We start from the raw sequence: 19,953 nt of genomic DNA, 5'->3' as shown, positions 1-19,953 counted from the left end.
TCGCAATTCAAACAACTTCGCCCTCCTCTTTCCCCCTCCCGCGGCTTAAGCTGCCGCTGCCCCGCTTGCATCACCGACTTCAAACATGTCGCTGGCCGGATCTTCAGCCCGGATGGAGCAGCAGCTTGCAGATTTGCTTTCGGCCACGTCCAACGTACTACAGGTCTGTAATGACTTCAGAGCCTGCCAGGGTGCTACAAAGTATCATTCGAGTACCTCTCTTGTACAACCATCAACATCAATTACATTATGTATTGGCCATCCGTCTAATTCATGGTGTTCTGTCACTGTACGAAAATACGAAGCACTGGAACAGGTACCTTACGGCACGTCCAACCCGATCCAACCTCCCCCCCACGATGCCTTCACCAACCCTTGGCCCTCAGCCTTCATTCAACTCAGCCGACAACTTTTTTTTTCCTGCCCCCAGCAACAAGTGTGCTAGCCCAAATCCCATCGCTTCGGGACCAATCGCGGCCCTTGCCTACTTACCAAAAGTGCAGCGACCGGGCTCTCAGGTCCAAGCCTGAATGTCAAGCCAGCAGCCACGGCTACCTCGAAAGGAAGACATACATCGCAAGACGACCGGCCTCGGCCGAGACGGCTTGCGATTGGAGTGCCTTGTTTGATGGCTGTCCCCGCGGATCTGAGCCTGGTGTTAATGTACAGGTGTGTGTAACGGAGTTCTCCGCCGAGTCCTTGAAATCATGCTGTGGCATGTCCCATTCCACAGCGTCGGATCTGGCTGATACGTATCGACTCTTGTTGGCGACCGTCTCACCGAGCCTGATTTTGTCATTCATACATCAATTACAAGCATGTAAACAATACATGTAGGCAAATTGCCCATTCTTCGTGATACTGTTGATGATACCGTAGTCAGCGTTTCAATCAACAGCCCGCATTCAGCACATGACATGGAGAAGATTCAGTTGGACCCCTTGATCAACCTCACACACCACCAAACCTGCACAATGACGAAGCCTGACGAACTTTTTTTTTTCTTTGTCACCGCAAAATAATTCTGCTGCCTGGATCACACAACGCACACACACACACATAACAAGCGGCAACCTCTACAGTGCCTGAGATGGCCGCTATCGAGACGATATTTTCCGCCAAAGAGCCAACTTCCCCTCGCCCGCAGTTTACTAGTCTGGTGAGTCGGCTCTCATTCAAGCCATCCAAGCCATCTTTCTCGACTCCTTTCTGGATCCGGCAAGTGGCCTTGTCCAGTCTGGGGATGGAGTCGGAACTCGGATCGGCTAAAGAGCGCAACCTTGTGGGAAATGAGCTGGGGATCATATTGATTTAGACATTGAGTGGTAGAGCGCCCGGCGTTCCGGTAGCTCTCCGACCCGTGAGCTCAGGATGCCGCGGTGCTGCCTGCCTTGCTTCCAGTTCTTTACGTGAAGATGTCGATACAGATCTCATGTAGTTGCTGTTGTGCTCAGCCAGATCAGCATTCTTGACTCGGTAAGACCAAGCCACTCGCAAGTACTGATACGCAACTGTCAACAGCAAAGGCGGGACTGCAGCCGGTCCAATAAGACGCAGACGGGTCGACAGCTTGCATCTATCCACCAGGCCACAGTCTTCAACGCCCAAGCCCGTCATAGTATCTGTATGTCTCAGACCAGCTTGTAAGACATGCATCGGGAACGTGCTCCAACCCGTACTGTACATGCACGAAGCGCCATTGGCCCTGCCCTCATCAAACATTGCATCCTTCCTCTTCCTTTTGCTGTCTTTACCAAATACTGAGTAGAGATTTGATGCCGTGTGCAAACGGTACTAGGAAGCGGACATGGTTGGCTCGGACTTGGAAGCACTTGACTCGAGCCGCCCTGCGCTACTGTTATTACCTGCCTCTTCTTATTAGTATTGCTCTGCCATTTGATCAATGATTCAAGGTGAATAAGGTCAAGCTTGAAGACTCCACCACCACTGCCGAAAGTCCACTTCGTCTCCCATTCCCCCGCAAAGCATTGATCAAGTCCTGATCCAGTAGGAGGGCATCGCCCCCAGGTCACGATCTCTTTTGCAGCGGCAGCAAGTCAGATGCCCGCCAACTCCTGTGAGGAAGCATCACCTGAACCAGTATCCAATTGCAATACCGAAGTATCAGCGTTTCCACTTGATCAGGTTGTCAAATATTAGATCGGTGCCCAAAATGGATTCCATAAGGTAGCAAGTTGCATAGCCCAAGCTAACCCAAGCACATCCAGTAACAAGGCAGAAATGGGCCACGATGCTCCTGAGACAGAGATGCACACCGAATCATGACTCGGTCGGTGATTTCAGGGGGCTCGGGGCATACACCACAATATGGAAGCCTAATTGACAAAGAATTTTGCTATGCTCTTTATTCATTTTTTCTTGCTTGTTCTCTTGAAGCCTTGGGGATTACACTTCAAAAGTGCCCACCTCGGGCCTGAGCTGGGGAACTTCTACGAACCCACGTGTTGTCGACGGCCTCGAAGAAAGAGAAGACGCCACTGCAGGTTTCTGTCTCGCGTGGTGCATCCACTTCTGTAGATTGGATGGCGTTTGGGTTCGTCTGATCAAGGACCAATTCTCATTGTTCTTTGTGGGGGAGTGTGGCGCGTTGGAGAAAGCCACATGCATGCAATTCTCATGGTTCAGCCATTGGGGGTTTTGTACGGAGTATAAGACTTGATTTTATGCCTGTGAAATTTTCAAGCTGAGAGATGACTGCGTGCGCAACCCAGCCATCCCATTACTCTCACCATGCCGATAGCATTGGCGATGGGATGGTGAGACTTTCCACATACAACATAGCCTACATGTTGTCTCGCACGCCCCATGCAGCAGTGTCTCTACATTTTCAGTTGCATGACATCCATGGACATGATAGCAACAGCAGCCAACCTTGGCGGTATTTGATGTGTAGCTTTCATCTTTATCCGTCTGTACCTGCATGCAGTCTGCAAGGTCCCATGTGCACGCCCATCGGGAAAGCCACAATGTCTTCATGAGGTGGTAGGCAAGAGATGAAGGACGTAAACGAACTCAAGTAGCCGAATGATTATGCTGAAAGACTTGAGAAGCGATTTGCTTTGGTATTCATGCTTGACTTTGAATATCAAACCCATCTACCTAATTTCCCAAATGCTAGTTGTCGCTCTGTTACCTAGTACTTCTGAAGCATCATCTACCTCACTACAAAACGCCAGGGAGTCTACAATACGTCTCATCCCAATAACCTTCTCTATCCCTTTTCAATCACCCCGTGAAGTTCTCAATGAGTGAATTTCATCTGGGTACTCTACGCAATGCCAGAGAAATATCAGAGATTTATAACTGTCCTTCTCCGTGTCATAATCGAGCCCGAGCAAGACGCCCCAACTCTACCCCAATCGCCTCACGACACTAACACCCACCCTTTTCCAAAAACCAACAACAATAGCTAGGCACAAAAGCCAAGAAGTGCTCAAAACAAGATTAAAAGCAAGAAGATGGCACCGCGAAGTTCATTCTCGATTGTTATCTCGTCTTCATCTGGAGTCGCATCTGGCCTACATTACATCTCAACATACATCACAGCTTACCTCCCCGCAATATCCACTTCTGCCCGAGACATGTGCCTCGCCTCGCCTCAACTCAATCACGTCATCAACACAAACAAACAACTATCAGATAACCATCCTCAAACCCCCATCAACTCTCTAATCTCATCAAAAACATCCATATGGGCATATAAAAGACCAAGAAGTGTGGGGGAAAAGATTACCGGTCTGTCAAAAATGGCCAAGTCGCCGGAGCAAACAGCGCTGCTGGCCGGCCACGAGTCTCCATCCGGCGACTCCTCTCCGCCTCCCGGCCGCTCGTCCGGCGCCGGGACATCGCACGGAGGACGAGGAGGAGCTTTGGGGGACCCGTCGTCGTCCCGGCCGGCAGAGGGGCCGAAGCACAAAGTTGGATTCGCTCGGGGGATCGCTGTCGGGGCGAGCTTGTTTATCCTCATCTTTCTTCACTGTATGTACAATCATCCAGTTCTCATCTGCATCACCCAGCACCATCTCCTCGCCCTGATACACCACATCAGTCTCATCTCATATTCACCTTTACCAGTCCGATATACAACATCACTAACGCCCTCCAGCAACAAACATGTCCGGCCTCACCATGATCCAAGGCCCCCTCGCATCCTCCCTCCACGCCCCCTCACGCGCCCAATCCCTCACAACAAGCTACCTCATCGCAATGTCCTCCCTCCTCCCCCCCGTCGGCCGCCTCGCCGCCGTCCTCTCCCCGCGCGCCGTCGTCCTCCCCTCCACCGCCTGCTTCGCCCTCGGCAGCCTCGCCGCGTCCCAAGCAACCTCGTACGCAGCCTTCCTCGCCGCGCGGATCATCATGGGCGTTGGCGGCGCGGGCATCGTCGTCATGGCGGTGGTGTTTGTGATTGAGCTCACGGGCCCCAGGGAAAGGGGCGTCGTGATCGGGTCTGTGAATGCGGCGTTTACCATGGGGGTTTCAGTTGGGGCGGCGGTGTATGGTGTTTTGGAGCCGGTTGTTGGATGGGTGAGTGTGTTCTCATATCGACCCCCTTCTTACGTCCCGTCACTTATACTGATGAACCTGTCTGTCCTCCTGATGCAGAGACCGCTCTTCTGGTTTCCGTCGCCAATAGCCCTCCTCGCAGGTGTCGGGCTCTATATCAGCCTCCCGGCATCCATGTCCCTGCCACCAGCAGAACAATCAGGCAAACCAGCTCCCCTGAGACAAAGACTCGCCAGCATAGACTATTTAGGCGCCTTTCTCCTCGTACGCCTCTCATCCCCTCTTTCCTCCCCACTTCTAACCTCAACTTCGACTTAACTAACACAAAAAGCAGACCCTCACCATAGTCCTCTTCCTCTACTCCCTCTCCACCGAAATCCACCCCCTCCCCCTCCTCACCTCCCTCCTCACCCTGTCCCTCTTCACACTCGTCGAGTTCCGCCTCGCCACGGACCCCATCATCCCCCTCTCCGTCCTCTCCTCCCGCCCCGTCCTCCTCTCCTGCCTCGCCCAGCTCGGCCTCATGACCGCCCGCTGGGCCATCCTCTTCTACACCCCGATCCTCATGCTCTCCCTCCGCGCGTCCTCCCCCGGCGAAGCCGGCTCCCTCCTCATCGCCACCAACATTGGCTTCTCCATCGGCGGCCTCGCCATCGGATGGCTGCACATCCGCCGCCAGGGGTCGTACTATCTCGCGCAGCTCCTTTCCTTGCTCGCCTTTACACTCACTGTTCTCGGCTTATCAGTCCTCACTCATCACGTCTCCCTCTCCTCCTCATCGTCACCAGCACCATCATCATCATCATCATCCTTCACCGCCTTCGTAATAACCGTATGCCTCAACGGCATCATCACAGGAATATCCCTAAACTACGCCCTCGTCCACATCCTCCACCTCTCCCACCCATCCACCTCCTACATTACCACAAGCCTCCTCGCCACGTTCCGCGGCTTCGGCGGCAGCTTCGGCACCTCCCTCGGCGGCGGCATCTTCTTCCGCGTCCTCCGCGCGCGTCTCGTCAGCGGCTTCCTTTCGCTCGACGACGACTTAGACGACGGCCCCCTGAGTCCCGAGAGGAGGAAGCTGATTGAGGAGCTGCTCGGGTCGCCGCAGCTCGTCTGGAAGGAGGGCTTCTTGTCGAGGGCGAGGGAGAGGGAGGTTGCGGTCCGGGGATATGCGGATGCCATCGGGAGTGTGTGGAGGGCTGCAGCGTGCTTGGGGGTGGTTGTCATTGTTGTGCAGGCTGCAGCTGGATGGGCGGCGCCTGAGGAGGAGGGGGAGCGGACGTTGCAGGAGGAGGAAGAGGAGGAGGAAGGATGATTAGATTACGTATAAGTGTATGTGTTAGTGCGAAGTTATACAGAATCACTTGATATACCGGGCATTTCGAGTAGAAAGGCTGCAGACACGTTGAATCCTTTACATTATCTTCAACATTAAATGCTTAGCTATTCAAAAAGCAATGTTCTCAAGGCCCCAGGTCAGGTAAAAACAGGAGCAAGGCTCACGCTTCGTTTCGTCATATCATACATGCAGTAGCCTACATGGCCCTTTTGTACAAGTTCCTCCTTCGATGAAAATACAAGCCCGTTTGTAAGATTTTGTCAGCGTATACATGCACGCTCCTGTCATTACAACTGTTCTTAAATACGAATCTTATGTCCAGCACAGGGGGGGAGGGGAGCCCGCCCATTCATCCACATTATCCGGAATCGTGAGAAAAGAACACAAGAAAGGCAGTGCCGTTATGGAGCGCCACCGCTGGTCAGGAAGTAATCCAGCTCGCTCTTCAACCCGCTGCTTTGCCGCTGCTCGTCGTTGGCTAGCTGCTCCAAGAGGCTCATGAAAGGATCCTTCTCCTCGCCCGTCGTGCCCGTGCTGCCCGTGTTGCTCTTTGTGCTGGGGCTAGGAGCCGTAGCTCCCGGCGTTGCCTGGCTGACCCCTGGTTGCCATGTGGGCGGGCTGTTGTACGCGCTGGCCGTGATCGTTCCAAACATAGCGTCGAAGCCTCCGCTGGCGTCGTTGATGACCTGCTGCTGAGGCACACCGCCTGCCGCGTGGGAAGGCCCCAGGTTGTAGTTGAACGCGGGGCTGAATGTCATCCCGGCCATGGAGGCCATGTTTCCTGGGCCGGGGTGACCTGGGTGTCCAAGACCGAAGCCAGCCATGGCAGGGTGGGCGGCCGAAGTGACGTCGACGGTGCTGCGCATGGCACTCATGTGGTGCTGTTGCCGGTGAGCATCCATGTGAGCGGGCATCATCTCGGCCATGGCACCCACCCCAGGCGTTGACGGGGCCGGCATCAGCCCATGCTGCATGGGTAGGGACTGGCGGGGATAGCTCGTGACCGTCATCGTGGGCGTGAGAGGCAGAGGTATGCCCTGGAGGGACGACTGGGACGGCTTTTTGATCTTGGGGTTCGGCCTGTTCTCCGTAGGCCAAGGAGACTGTACATCGGACAGGGGAGTCGGCTCGTTGGAGTAGTCGACCAGTTCGTCGGCCAGGCTAAGGTTGGCGGTATCAAAGTGGAAGGTCGGCCCCCCAGGCCCTCCAATGTTGGAATACCGGTCGAAAAAGTCCTCGAGCTGGAATCCGGGCGTGTACCGCATTGTGCTTCCGGTGATGGTCTTGACCAGCTCTCTGTGTGCCTCGTACAGTCGCTGGAGCATATCCCGTTGGTGCTGCACAATGGCCCAGGTAAACCGCAGGTCGCTCAAAAGCTGCATTTCGCGGGACAAAAAGTCTGAAGACGAGCTAAAGACGCTGATCTCGCCGCTGCCGCCCTGTTTGCCATAGTGGGCGCCGTGGATGTGGACGGTGCCGGCGGTGCAGATGCAGTAGCCCACAAAGGACGGCCACTCGATGGTCTGCATCTGCCTGCCGACCTCGGCGAGCTCCGTGATGGCATTCGCGTGGAAGAAGCACATGTTGGTCGCCTCGATCTGCCACGACTGGTGCTGCCCGTTTCCTGCCAGCTCAGCTAGGCTGATGGGGAGGAACGGACGGTAGATCAAGCAGTGGATGAGGTGGTAGATGAGCTTGCACAGGACAAGAACGGTCGAGTCCGGCTGGCCAAAGAGAACATCCATCGACGCGAAGATGCCGTCCGTGCCCGACGCCCACACATCGAGATCCTGTCTGATCTTGGACAGATTTGATAGCGAGTGCCAGGGGAAGTGCGAGTCGCCCTTGACGCCTCCAGCCGCCAGATACCGGTTCGTGACGCCGAGAATGCGCGTGATGTCGATGAGCATGCCCGAGCTACCCTGGGACTTTTTGCCGCTGCCCTGAAAGTACTGTAGATTAGATCCGCAGAGGAAGAAATCGCCGTCCACGGGAAGGCCGGAGACCGCCGGAGACCATGACGGGAGCCGTAATGCAATGGCATCATCGCCAATGAGGGATGGCCGCTTAGAGCCGGAGGCCGAGAAGCGATCCAGCAAGTAGCATGACCAAAAGAGCTGCCTCCGCGTTTCGCGTTCCATCGGTGTCACCTGTGCTTGCTGGTCCATCTCACGATGCAGTTCCAGTGCCATGATCATGCCAATGGCATTGGCTAAGCACAAGGTTAGAATGCAGTCCCGCTTTCAAAGAGTCAGCTTCCCGCGGGAACGTACTTATCAACATAAACGCCTTCCTCCCCTTGCCCGAGGCGGTATATGCAATCGCCAGTAGAACAATGGCCTGGAGATTGTCGATGGACGGCTCATCGATGTCAATGGCACTCCTGGCTCGAGAGGCATATTCGTCGCCCAGCTTGACAGCGGCCCGGAAACCGCGAGGATGTGGCGTGTGCCTGCGCAAGGGTTAAGATGACATGTACAGTTGCGATCCATGCGGGAGACATACCTGGCGGCGACTGCGGCAATGGCGTCAAAGAGAAAGGGGGGAAGCTGCTTGAGCTGAATGCGTTTCCGTATCGCCGACTCGTCAAAGATGTGAAAGGGCTTGTTGTGGAAGCGGTTAAAGTAGGTATCGAGAAGGGCGTCGGTCTGTATAGACGGGGTGGCGGGATCCCTGTGGCCTGGATCAGTACATGTATTCACCAAGCACAGCGGCCATGGAGCAACCAACCCAGCTGTCGACGTCTGTGGGGAGTACAACGGCAGCTCTGTAACGTTGGGCGTCTTGTCCTCGGTGGCTCTCCGCTTGGCGGCGGGTTCTGCAGTGTCTCGCTCGTCTGGCTGCCTCTTTGTGGATGGTTCAGCTGCTGCCGGCTGCTGTGTTGCCGCTGACGACGTCGTCTGCTCGCCTTCGGCGTTCTTCTCCTTGAGCTTGGCCTCCAACCCATCCACTCTCTTTAAGAGAGCCTCCAAGACATCCGTCTTTGGCCCGCGCTTCTTCGGTACAGCATCTAAGAGACCAGTGTATGAGCATTTCTGGTCCAATTACGTCCTGATGACAGCGGCGCTTCCAGGGAAGAAGCTGTCTCGGGCGAGGTCCGAGACACTCGGCTACCCGCTCCGAAAGCACCAGGCGACACAGGGCACGTTGAAGCTTACCGTATATACATGGACATTGAAACACCAAGCATGCTTCGCAAGAAGGACGAAGGCGATTACACTTGATCTAAAACCCAATGAGAAGAGACATGTCAGATGCTGCGCGCGGCACTCGATTTAAATGAGGGGCTACAGAGAAAGTCGCAGAGCAAGAGCTGAAAGACCTGCCAGGAGACGCAGCAACTCACCTTTCGCTTGCGGCACGACTTGCAGTTCATGGACTCGCGCGGCTCGGTGGTGACATTCCGCGCAGGCAAGCGCTCAATGCCAACCTGCGGCCGCTGGGGGGGCAAGGCCACAGGCTGCTGCGGAGGACGATGCGGAGCGTTCATCTTGCACGAGGCGGGCGAGGATGCGCGGGCGCCCGGTAGGAGTTGGCGAATGTCTCCGGAGATGAGTAGAAGAGAGGCCGCGCTGCAAGCAATGCGGGTTGCCGGCCGCCGCCAGCAGGGCGCCTAAGCGGTCGAAGGCAGAGCAGCACGAGGCAGCGGTATAAGAGTAGCAGACAGCAGAGGCAAAGCCAGATGTGGCGGGTGAAGCCGCTGCAGAGGAGGCGCGCAAGAGGGACGGACAGAGGCGGGCGAGCGGCGAACGAGGGCTCGGGGCAGCGGTTTGCGGCGCAAGCAATTCCGAGTTGGCGGTTATGGGATACGAGATGCCGGCGGCTTGCTGATACCCGGAGACCCTGGCGAGGATTGTCGGCGTGCTGGGCGTCTGTCGCGTCCGGACGAAAAGCAGCTGCAGGTTGGACGTCGGTCTGGTCGAGGAACTGCGGCGGCCGACCCACCGGGGATTGTTGGAGTGCTGGCTGCTTTTTGACCTGGAACTCGGCGTCGACGATGCGCTGGCGGAGGATGACGCGCGCCGGGAGGGAGAGACAAATATAGACGAGACACGCCGGAGGGATCGCGGACGCTCAGCTTGAGGCCTCGGAGCTGCTGCCTCGTTGGTGAGGACCCCAGGATGGAAAAGATGGATGAGATGCGATGCAGAGCATGGAGAGAGCAGTAGCATTGAGTCTGGTCTGAGCCGTCGGCAACCTCCAGCTTCTGCCTTAGCCCACAGGTCCCCGTCCAGGGCCGGGTCAGGGACAGGTACAGGTACTTGCCCATGTGCCCCGACAGCCACTGCAGCCGGTGCAGGCCCGTCCCAGCCTCTAACCCTTCTGAACCCGCTAGTCCTTGCAGCCCGCCAGCCCGCCTAAGCAGCCCCGTCAGTGGCCTCGATTCCAGCCTATCGCCAGAGGATGGCTGCTCCGCTTCCGCAGCCCGTACAGATACAAATGCCTAAAGCAGGATGGACAAGCATCAAGATGAATCCATTCCGTCCCTGTGGCGCTGCGCGGAATGGGATCTGAGCCCTCGCTCTGTCGCAGCAATTCGTAGCAACTCGGTGCCTCTCCGCTCCAAGATGGTGCCGTACTGTAGCATTGGTCCATTGATGAATGATTTGCTGTTCCTGTCCTGTCCTGTCCTGTCCTGTCCTGTCCTGTCCTGCGGCAGATGTTCCTGTGTCGGAGTGTCTGTAATGCACCCGTACCTGTACCTGTACCTGTACCTGCACCTCTCCAGTGTCTCATTACCCCATCCCCTCCCCCTGTGCTGATGCTGCTAGCGGTTTAGTGCCCTCGTAGCCCTACTCGCCCAGTTTGGAACCGCTGGAGCTCGCTCCCAATCGGCCGCCCTTGCTAATATCCTTCATCACGGCTTCTCCCCACTTGAGCATCCATGTCTCTCCCATCTGGTCACCTTGAGAGTACGAGCATGGAGCATCACAGCAGAATCGCTTCGGAGCATTTTGCACGAAATAGCATCAGACTCCATATTCGATTCCCATCATACATGCAGCCCAATCACAGACACCAGCCTTGCAGAGGTACAAGTACATCTCCGGCATCACATCCAAGTTCTACCAAGTCAGGACCCGGGACAGAGGGCGTCAAATCATGTATCTCACCCGCCCTCTGTTTGGTGGCAATCCGTCAACTCTCATCAGCCATGCAGTGAGAACCGCCCCATCACCCAACTCGCCAGTCACAGCCAGACATTCGCACGCATCGCACACCGAGAGCCAACCAAAGGCATCCAAGAGGCATCCGTTCGGGTGCTGATCCCGCGATGCACAGGCCGCAGGGCTCAGAGGGACCCGGCGACTCGTGCCGGTTCGTGATGCCATGTCCGTCCAGGATGATGTCCAAGTTTGGCATCATCGACGATGCGTTTCAACAGCCCCGATCAGCCGCATGGACCGTTTCCATAAGGCGGCGCAGATACAGGCCTCATCCTCACCACCGCCGTCATCTCACGCTGGATATCGGACCACACGCATCGAATCGCGGGTAGGGGAAGAGGGAACGAACTCTGAACGATGCCCAGGGCGCAAATCAGTGGCTTGCTTACCACATCAAGCCCGCATCGCCGTGTCAGGGGAGCCACACAGAGAGTGGGCTGCAGGCCAGGCCAGGGGAGGTGTCATGCTCGTTTCTTCTCTCTCCACGTCTTCCCGTTCGTTCCCCGTCGACTGCTGCTGCTGCTACCCTCCAGAGTCGCAACCGCGCAAGGCAAGCGACGAACCAACACCGGCTTGCTGGTTGTCGCTGCAAGGCGCAGCCGGCGAACAAGCAGCGGACCAGCGATTGAAGCCGAGAGACTCGTCTTTTTGGCCCGTTTTGCCATCTTGCCTTGCGCCGTTTTAGAGATGACCGGCCCCCAACTGCCGAGCTCACGGTGGCGGTGATATGCCGCCAAAGAGCCGACGCCGTGGGACGACTGCTGGGCCAAGCGTGTATGTGCGTGTGTCAGTTCGAGCGAGTGTGGGTGAGATGTGTGTCAATGCTACCTTACGAGTTGTCAACCTACTAAGTCGTATGAGGAGTTGACAGTTGTCTCGTCCCTTACCATCTTTCCGCCTCTCTTTGCCGACACAAGCTGCCATCGCCGACACATGTCAGTACCAGGCAAAGGGGAAAGCAAATGCTACATGTACCCTTCCCGCACGAATGGCTGCCTTGTGGGGAGTCGCCGGGGTTCGTGCCGCAGCGCACAGCACTGAACCCGGCACAGCAATCTTCTGCAACGCCTCGATGCCCCAGTTCAGCAAAGTTCCCCCTCCGGGTTCAATCGCCTTTGTACCATTAGCCCAGGAGACTCCCGGCAAACAGGGCTCCTGGCTGCTGGGCTGGCAAGCGCTGCTCTTCGGCTCAACCTCTCTTCAGGGGTCGCCTATCCCGTAGTTTGCACGCCAGCACAGCCAATTGCCATGACTAGCCGTGCCTGACAAGCTGCAATCTTGGAACTTGTGACGAGAATACTATCGAGTTGGAACCAAGAGTAAGACAGAAATAGACGAGACACCGCAAAAGTGAGCCGATTCTCCGTCACCCCCACGCCCAGACAAGGTCAGACGGTGCACACAAAACACAAGACGGACGAATTGCATCTACTGACAAGATTGTGCAGCCTCGCTCTGCCCGCAAACCGTGAATTCTAGGGCTCTAGCAATCAGAATCACCAGCAACCAGGACTGAAAGAACAAAACGGGAAAATAAACGCCAGCCTTAAAATGAGCGACACCCGCCCTGCACCATGCAGTCTTTGTTTTTCCTCGGCGATACTAGGCACATCTTATCTCATGTCTTGCTTCTCAGCTCTCCCCCCTGCTCTTCTTCTTCTTCTATCGTGTGTTTCTCTCTGTTTCTCTCTCGAAACGGGATTCAACTCTATCTATAAGCACAAAGTCCTGCTATCATGCGCAAGCGCGCATCTAGGGCACCCTGTTCGAGCTGAGAGCCCCGGGATTGGGGCCATGATGCATGCATGTAGACTTACTCGTCCTCGTATTCTCGTAGCGCCCTTTGCGCTTCTTTCATCATGCCACGATGCCTCGCAAGCGAGATCTTGGAAAATGGTCGCTTAAGCGCGCTCCCTCTTGTTTCTTTTTCTCGTAGCCGTGCTTGTCTCTCTTTTTTCTTCTCTCTTGTAGCCGAGGTTGTCAGTGAGACTGAGCTTTGTAATACAGTACATGTATCCGGGATGCACGTGTACTGGGTCAGCTTGAACTTCGTCTCACTGTGAATTAGTGATCTCGTTAAGGTTATGCTATGGCTTGAGGATCCGGCGAAAGAGCTTAAGCCTATGCATAGAGCAGCAACTCTCTTCAACAAATCTTAACTCCTATCGTAGAGACAATGGTCGAGTTGCTTTTCTCTCTTCTATAGCAACAACCAACCAACCAATTCTAGGGCAACCTGGGTGAGACGATAACCGACTTGTTCCTTTCTTCTCTCCAGCAACAACCCGTTCAGCCCAGAAAACGCAAACGAGCACCACCAGACCCCTGAATCGACACCTACAGTACATCCAATGTATCCCCCCTGCCAGCCCAACGTCCCTCCCTCCCTCCCGCCCGCCAACAGCAGAGAACGTGAAGTCTGGGGACAGCGTAAAAGGTTAATGGGCGCATCTTGCCTTCACATGTACTGTAGCATCCGTTCTCATAAGGCTCATCCGAACATCCACACAACATGAACACCAGGCCACCACCACCAGCCTTTTCGCCAAAGCACGTCCATGACTCGGGTGCGTTCACGTTCTCCCTCACATTACTCGCTCGTGCCTATCCCGTTTTCTGGAGCTTGTACCTGACATCGACGATATAGACGAGGACAGGAATAGAATTCCCTGCCCTACCGAGCTACAAGACAAGGTAAGAAGCAAAAGGATCTGCAGTACTTTGTAGCAACTTGTGTAGGGGGGGGGGTCCGGTAAATCCGCAGCATCTCGGCGTTGTCAAATCACATACAATTACTACTAGCAGTAAATGCAGAGACGAACTGGAGACTCGGGAGTCGACCGACCGCAGTATCTCTCCAAGTACATACAACCCCCATCGTTACAGCCCCTCCTCTTTCCTCCCTCCCTCTCCCAATTCTGGCCGAGGAAACAAACCTTTTCAAGTCCCGCATCGAAGAGGAGGGCGGCGATCGACTAGTATCCTGAAGCATCAAATCCAGCCCTATGAACTCCATCCGGTCAAAGCACAGAAATACCCAACAAGGACAATCGGACCATCAATACCACTATAGGAAATTCCTATCCCGTCATCAGAAGTTCCTTCGTCAGTTCTGGACTATTTCCGTTACTATAAAGTACTTCCTCGTAATACACGTAGGGAACATAAGAGCAGTATTCCATAAAGCCCCCTCCGACTATACACCAAGTCAAACCCCCCTCCCCTCCCCTCCTACACGGCCCTACCTACCTATCAGATCCATCCCTTCCAAGTTTCTTCAACTTGGTCCCCCAAAAGGCAATGTAATCTTGCCGCCCGGCTGCAATGTAAAAAGTCGTCCTGGGGCTGGGCTGGGTAAGCTGACCACGAATTCCGTTTCCGCTTATCACTTTTTAGGTCGGTCGCACACACAGCAAAAGCACGATAGTAGTACTAGTAGTCGGGTACATAACAAGGGTCATGTAGAAAAAGGGAGGGGGAACCACCGGAAGGGGTCCATCCAGTGTTCCGTTTAGTACTAGAGGAAGAATCGTAGAAAATCATATGCCGATAGTCCAGGCCGAGAAAATAGTGGCCTATCCTGCCAGGTGAGCGAGGACCCCTTTGACCGTACGGACGTCTATCCTTACTGGTACAGAACGCGCGCCTCCGTGCTCCGTAGAATACGAGGCAGCAAATCCGATTGAAGCAAGTCGTCCGTACTTGGGTACCGTTGCTTCGCGTTCGCCCTCACATTGAATGGCCGATGGCGACGATAGGCATGTTGTAGCATAGAGTATGCAGTACGTTAGGTAGGTAGGTAGTATTTTCGGTCCGGACGAGAGTCTCCAGGGCTCCCTCTTCTTCCCCCTTCAATCCTCCCCATACTCCGTGAATGTATGGGAAAGTGACAGTTTCCAATCAAAAGTCACAGCCTATTCGATCGTCTCCCTCCTCCAATCCCCATCCAAATGCCTACCTATATACATCGTATATTCCGTATACCACTCCTCAAGTACATTGAACCCGATTGAAAGCAGTCAAACCTCACGACAATTGCGCCAGATGCGTCAAAATGATAAAAATGGAAATCGCATGCCCTCTGTGCTGGCCTCGCTTCCAACGCCACAGATGCAAGCCCACCAGGACAACAAGAACCGGAGCGTATGCCATAACCGGCTGCTCCGAGCAAGTTGAAAAGGCAGCTCGATAACATAAAGAGAAAAATAGATGGATCCTCCCCCCATCCCTTGCCAGCCATCAATCGAGCGACAAAACAAGGTCCAGGCCAGCAGCTCGCAGTGGGTATTATTATATCAGCCGGATCCTTTCGAAACAGAAATAGACCAGATTTTCGCTCAGAATAAATTACCGCTGGCCAGCCGCACGAAGCTGTAGGGCACGTTCTGGCCGACCAGCAACCGTAGGCTCTCGACCGTCGTAAAGGCCGCCACGTCTGCAGCGTCGTATGCGGTGAACCCGCTCTGCTCGGCTACCACGACTGGGTCATTCTTCTGCTGGGAAGCAGCCTCGGCCAGGTTCAAAAAGACCTTCTTCGAATTCGACGATCCCGGTGGACCGGCCTCTCCAAAGACTCGCAGCAGCATGCCGACAATGTTGCTCTTGCCTCGGCCGAGCGCAGAGATGATGACAAAGGGGGCGCGGTTGTCCGCCACGGATCGCGCGCGCTGAAGACTCTCCATGCTGATGAATTGTTCGATAGGCGGCGCGTTGCGGGCCAGCCCAGAGGGTGTCCGGAAGCCGACGGTGTATATCTTGGCAATCTTGAGCGCCTTGAGCGCGAAGAAGACGGGCGCGGCATCGTCGGCCGTCAACGCCAGCACAACCGCGGTTCGGCCAAAGTACGCAGAGGGCGCTAGGTCACGGGTCAGTGTGGACAAGATGCCCCTCCAGCTGGCATTGTCAAAGATGAGCGATGTGTTCGGTGCAAGGCCCGGCTGTCCTCCTGGCGGCAGAGTGCCGCTGGCATAGTGCGACGGCGGCGTCGAGGTTGATCCTCCCGATCCTGATGACGACAAGGGCTTCACGACGATGGTGTCAATGATGCCAATCCCCTGAGCGGCCTCGGACAGTGTCGGGCCCTGGCCGTTTCGCAGCGTCGAAAACCACGGGTTGTGCTTCATGATGGTCTGGTATGACAGGCCCGGGTCGAGATAGGCGCCGCCAAAGTCCCTCTGGTTGCACCACGCCTGAATACCCGCCGGATTGTTGTGCTGGCGCTCCACGACAGCAAACTGATGCGGCAGTCCCAGCTCGTTGAAGCACTTCTCATAAAAGGGGGCCCGCGGCGCGATACTTCGAGCGGCAGCGCTGCTGATGCCGTAAAAGTACTTCTTCGGCAGCTGGCCGAGCAGTGCCAGGGCGGCGTTGATTTCGGCCGTGCTCATCTGGCCGGGCGCGGCGATGATGGGCAGAAGAGGATGCGTGATGGGCGAGAAGACCGTGTTGAGCGTTCTCGAGAACTGACCAATCTCACCCATGTTGACAGCCGACAGCGGTGGCCCATCAGGGTACTGGGCCCGTATCTTTGAGCGGAAGTACTCGAGCTCAAAGTTCTCGTTGTGGTCGTTGATGATCGCAATCATCTTGACAATGTCGGCATACTGCTTCGATCTTTCAAAGACTTCTTGTGCGTACTGCGAGGGCCACTTGAAGGTACCTGAGAAGTCGTGAAAGGCAGACATGATGCGGGAGTTGCCTCTCTTCTCGTACAGCTTCTTCCGAATGCGTTCCGGCAGCCACAACTCGACGTCGATGTACTCCACCCCCCACTGGACCGCTCGGTACAGATATTCATAGTACAAGTCGGGGTTGTCCATGGGGAACTTTCCATTCTCCTGCGTGCATCTGGTTGTGAAGATGATGGGCAGCTCAGTTCTCTGGCGCAGCAGCATCACCTGCTGCCCAACGTAGCTCAGACTCGGAATGTCAGAAAAGGTGCCGTCGCCCCGGGGTTCGCGGAGAAGATCTACGCGGATCTCGACCGCATCCGCTCCCACGGTGAGAATGTCCAGGTTCGGAAGAGCTGCCCGGACGTCGGGGAAGGTGGTGGAAATGAAAAACGTTCTCGGTTTGGCCATCAACTGGCTGTGCGGGCTGATCTGACCCAGCGTGAATGAAATGAATCGTGCGAGGTCGCGCCTGAAGAAGGGGGTTTCGGTGTAAAGAAACTCATAGTCGCAGTGGGCGGAGAGGCGCAAGTTCGGAGGCATCCCTAGGTTGACGCAGTGAGCATTGATCGCTACGAGGAGCTGTTGGTCTCTGTCCTCCACATCCCGCTCGGCCTCCTCGAGCGCAAGGCCAACCACGAATCCCTCGTCGTCGTGGTCGACGTCTCTGAACTGTCGCTTTAATTTAACCGGCTTGCCCAGTACTTCGGCGAATATGGATACAACATGCTCTTGTCCCTGCCCATAGACAATGACCGCTATTCGGGAATCTCCCGGCTGTGGCGCGCCCTTCATCAGCCCGCTGTCAATCACGACCGGGTCATTGTCTGTGGTCCCAGGTTCCTCCATGCTGGCGGTCGCCGAACCGTTGTTGATGTGTTGTGATGGTGCTGGCGCGGGCGTGGGCGACGGACTCGCCAGCAACTGCTGAACAGCAGCCATTGTATTAGTGTTCTGGATTTGATTGGGCTCGGACTCGGACTCGGACCACACGCTCTGCTGTGAGGTCAAAGATGACTGGGCTTTCAGGCTGTCGCTCCGGCAAAAAGCGACTCGTCGTTTGGTACACGCAACACTGGCTCTGTGTCTCCTAGCACCCTCCACCAACTCGGCGCTGCATGCCAAGGGGGAATCGGAAAATAGATGACCCAAAGACTTCGAACGAGACGACCTGCGGCTCTGATGCGCCAGCGATTGGCGAAAGGATTCTGATCAGCTCCGGAGGTGGCGTGTTGGCCTCCTACCCAGCTATGACTCGGGGGCGCGACGAGCTCAACTTCGCGAGACCGGGTAAAACCGAGTCGAGTCAGATAAGGTACCCGGCGATCTCTCGCAGAGAGTCGTCCCGACTATACAGTTGTGCCCAAGTATAGCCCCCGTGGAAATGGCCCGATTAGGGCAGGTTGCAGTAAGGAGGGGACGCAAGTCAATGCAATGAGGTGGCCTGGATTATCGACAGTCGGCGGTCTATGCACTCTCGGGCTTCTGTCGCCCCGTAAGCCGGTTAGTGGCAGAGGAGCCGGATGGCTTCCGAATCGACTCGACTCAGATGAAACAAGATAGTTGTAGGGTCGCCGAAGAAATGTTCGCCAAATCTACTCTAGAAGACGCCACGACACGAGGTTAGCGGCGACGGGAGAGCCGATCAGCCAGGATATTGTTTACCGCTGGCGAAACAAACGGCAACTCGCTGCCCTTAATAGGACGCCGTCGCAATGGCTCTGTGAGCGAACAGGTGCCGAAGGTTGCAAGGGGCTTTTCCGTTTCTCTCTTTCTCGCCCGAGGCACAACGCAGGTCCCGGCACCTGCTTGACCGAAGCTTCTACGCAAAGCGGAGGCGTTAGAAAATAGTGATCCTATACGTCAGAAGCGAGGCCCGAAATCGTATGGTCTCGTCGGTTGTTGGCGGAGGGATTTGCAGGCACAAAAAGCAGATGCGAGGCGGCGATGGACGTCTATCGGATGGGTGTGATGCTAATATTCGGTCCCAGGAAATCCAGAACCTTGGCTCAACGGAGGGTGGCGCGAGACTGAAGGCGAAAGCAGATCAGGACCATGTTCCCTCCCCAGACGGCGTTGGCGGTCTTTGTCCTTTTTCTTCCTCCCCTTCTCTTTTCCGTTCTCTTTTTTTTTCCCCGAGACGGCTGTCGCTCGGGCGAAACTGGATTCCCGAACGTCAGGACCTTGGAGTCGAGGTGGCCAATCCCTTTTCCTGGGCGCCCCAGCACCGCGGCGAGCGTGGGTAGATGAGATTTAAAAGGAGGCGGAGGATGCAGGACGGGAAACCAGTGAGAAAAGGTGAGACTTGATTCTGAGGCTCAACGGTTGTGGCGATGGAGAGAGAGGAGCCCAGCCGATACGAAAAGGTCAACAAGATGCGGCGGCCTAGCCTGGAGAGTGCGCCTGGCAGTGCTTGGCGCTGGTTGCCCGCGAGGAGATGCGCGCAAGTGAATCCTTCAGCAGCGGAAGCGACAGAGGCAGAAGCAGCTCGCAAGGCAGCGGCGGGATGGCGAAGCGAGACTGGCAGCCAATGCGCGGCACGGCCAGAGTTGGCGAACTTGTATCGGGAGGATGATGTTCGGTGCAGAGCAGTGGATGCTGCAGTTTGTGCGACGGTGGTCCGGTGCTGCGACTGGTAGTGAGTACATACGCGCGCAGCGAGGGGCCGCCGTTGGCAGAAGTACAGTACACCAGGCTCCCGCTCAGCAGCCGTGGGGTTGGCGGGAAGATGGGAAGCTGTTGGGTGGGGAGGCCTGCAAAAACCCCAGCGCGGGAGCCGCTGGAGCTCGCTGGAAGCTCTAGCGCTGTTCCGCCTGCTGGCGACGACGCACTCGGGCCTGTGGCTATGTGGCGTTAGCGAGTCGCCCAGCAGGGACCAGCAGTCCCCTACTTCCCTACAATGCGCTGAACCGGCCAGTCAGCCCTGCTGTCGATTGGCCTGGCCCCACTCATCCAGCAGGCCTCTGCAGCTCCAAATTCTCCCTATTTGCCGGCCATATTGAACAGCGACAATTCTCCGCCAATCACGCGCCGAAGCCCCGCACCGCTGCCGATGCACGATTAACCCCCCAATGAGAACAACTGATCATCAATCCTTCATTCCAGGTTGGATTCTGCATCTCTGAAGTACAGGATACCCGGAATTGCCTCTTTGGATCTCCGTGCTCGTCCGTGTGCCCTGGCTGTCTGGAGTAAGAACTGGACGGGCGGTGATATGTACTTGAGACCGGGGCAGTGCAATCTCGGG

The 19,953-nt window shown here is 55.9% G+C and overlaps 4 protein-coding genes across 4 annotated transcripts; 1 reads left to right on the top strand and 3 right to left on the bottom strand.

The window, feature by feature from the left end:
• Positions 1 to 45: 45 nt before the first annotated feature.
• On the bottom strand, positions 46 to 1,305 carry BBK36DRAFT_1138383 (hypothetical protein; the record flags this gene model as incomplete). Its single annotated transcript, XM_024893242.1, has 6 exons — positions 46 to 183; positions 493 to 526; positions 574 to 786; positions 832 to 861; positions 960 to 992; positions 1,058 to 1,305. 6 exons carry the CDS (start codon positions 1,303 to 1,305, stop codon positions 46 to 48), a joined length of 696 nt encoding a protein of 231 aa, XP_024753291.1.
• Positions 1,306 to 3,767: 2,462 nt separating this feature from the next.
• BBK36DRAFT_1109489 (MFS general substrate transporter) lies at positions 3,768 to 5,845 on the top strand (the record flags this gene model as incomplete). Its single annotated transcript, XM_024889483.1, has 4 exons — positions 3,768 to 3,999; positions 4,127 to 4,545; positions 4,624 to 4,788; positions 4,859 to 5,845. The coding sequence occupies 4 exons, from the start codon at positions 3,768 to 3,770 to the stop codon at positions 5,843 to 5,845; spliced, it is 1,803 nt and encodes a 600-aa protein (XP_024753290.1).
• A 425-nt stretch (positions 5,846 to 6,270) lies between these two features.
• On the bottom strand, positions 6,271 to 9,359 carry BBK36DRAFT_1166176 (N-terminal binuclear Zn cluster-containing/DNA binding domain-containing protein; the record flags this gene model as incomplete). Its single annotated transcript, XM_024894870.1, has 6 exons — positions 6,271 to 8,081; positions 8,143 to 8,321; positions 8,375 to 8,542; positions 8,600 to 8,879; positions 9,028 to 9,094; positions 9,216 to 9,359. 6 exons carry the CDS (start codon positions 9,357 to 9,359, stop codon positions 6,271 to 6,273), a joined length of 2,649 nt encoding a protein of 882 aa, XP_024753289.1.
• Positions 9,360 to 15,374: 6,015 nt separating this feature from the next.
• BBK36DRAFT_1111779 (type I 3-dehydrogenase-like protein) lies at positions 15,375 to 17,648 on the bottom strand (the record flags this gene model as incomplete). The annotated part of the gene is made up of 2 exons (XM_024889733.1): positions 15,375 to 17,138; positions 17,262 to 17,648. The coding sequence occupies 2 exons, from the start codon at positions 17,646 to 17,648 to the stop codon at positions 15,375 to 15,377; spliced, it is 2,151 nt and encodes a 716-aa protein (XP_024753288.1).
• Positions 17,649 to 19,953: the final 2,305 nt, after the last annotated feature.

This window comes from Trichoderma citrinoviride, assembly GCF_003025115.1.
Source record: "Trichoderma citrinoviride strain TUCIM 6016 unplaced genomic scaffold BBK36scaffold_2, whole genome shotgun sequence".
NCBI lineage: Eukaryota > Fungi > Ascomycota > Sordariomycetes > Hypocreales > Hypocreaceae > Trichoderma > Trichoderma citrinoviride.
This window is presented reverse-complemented; position numbering and strand designations above follow the sequence as displayed.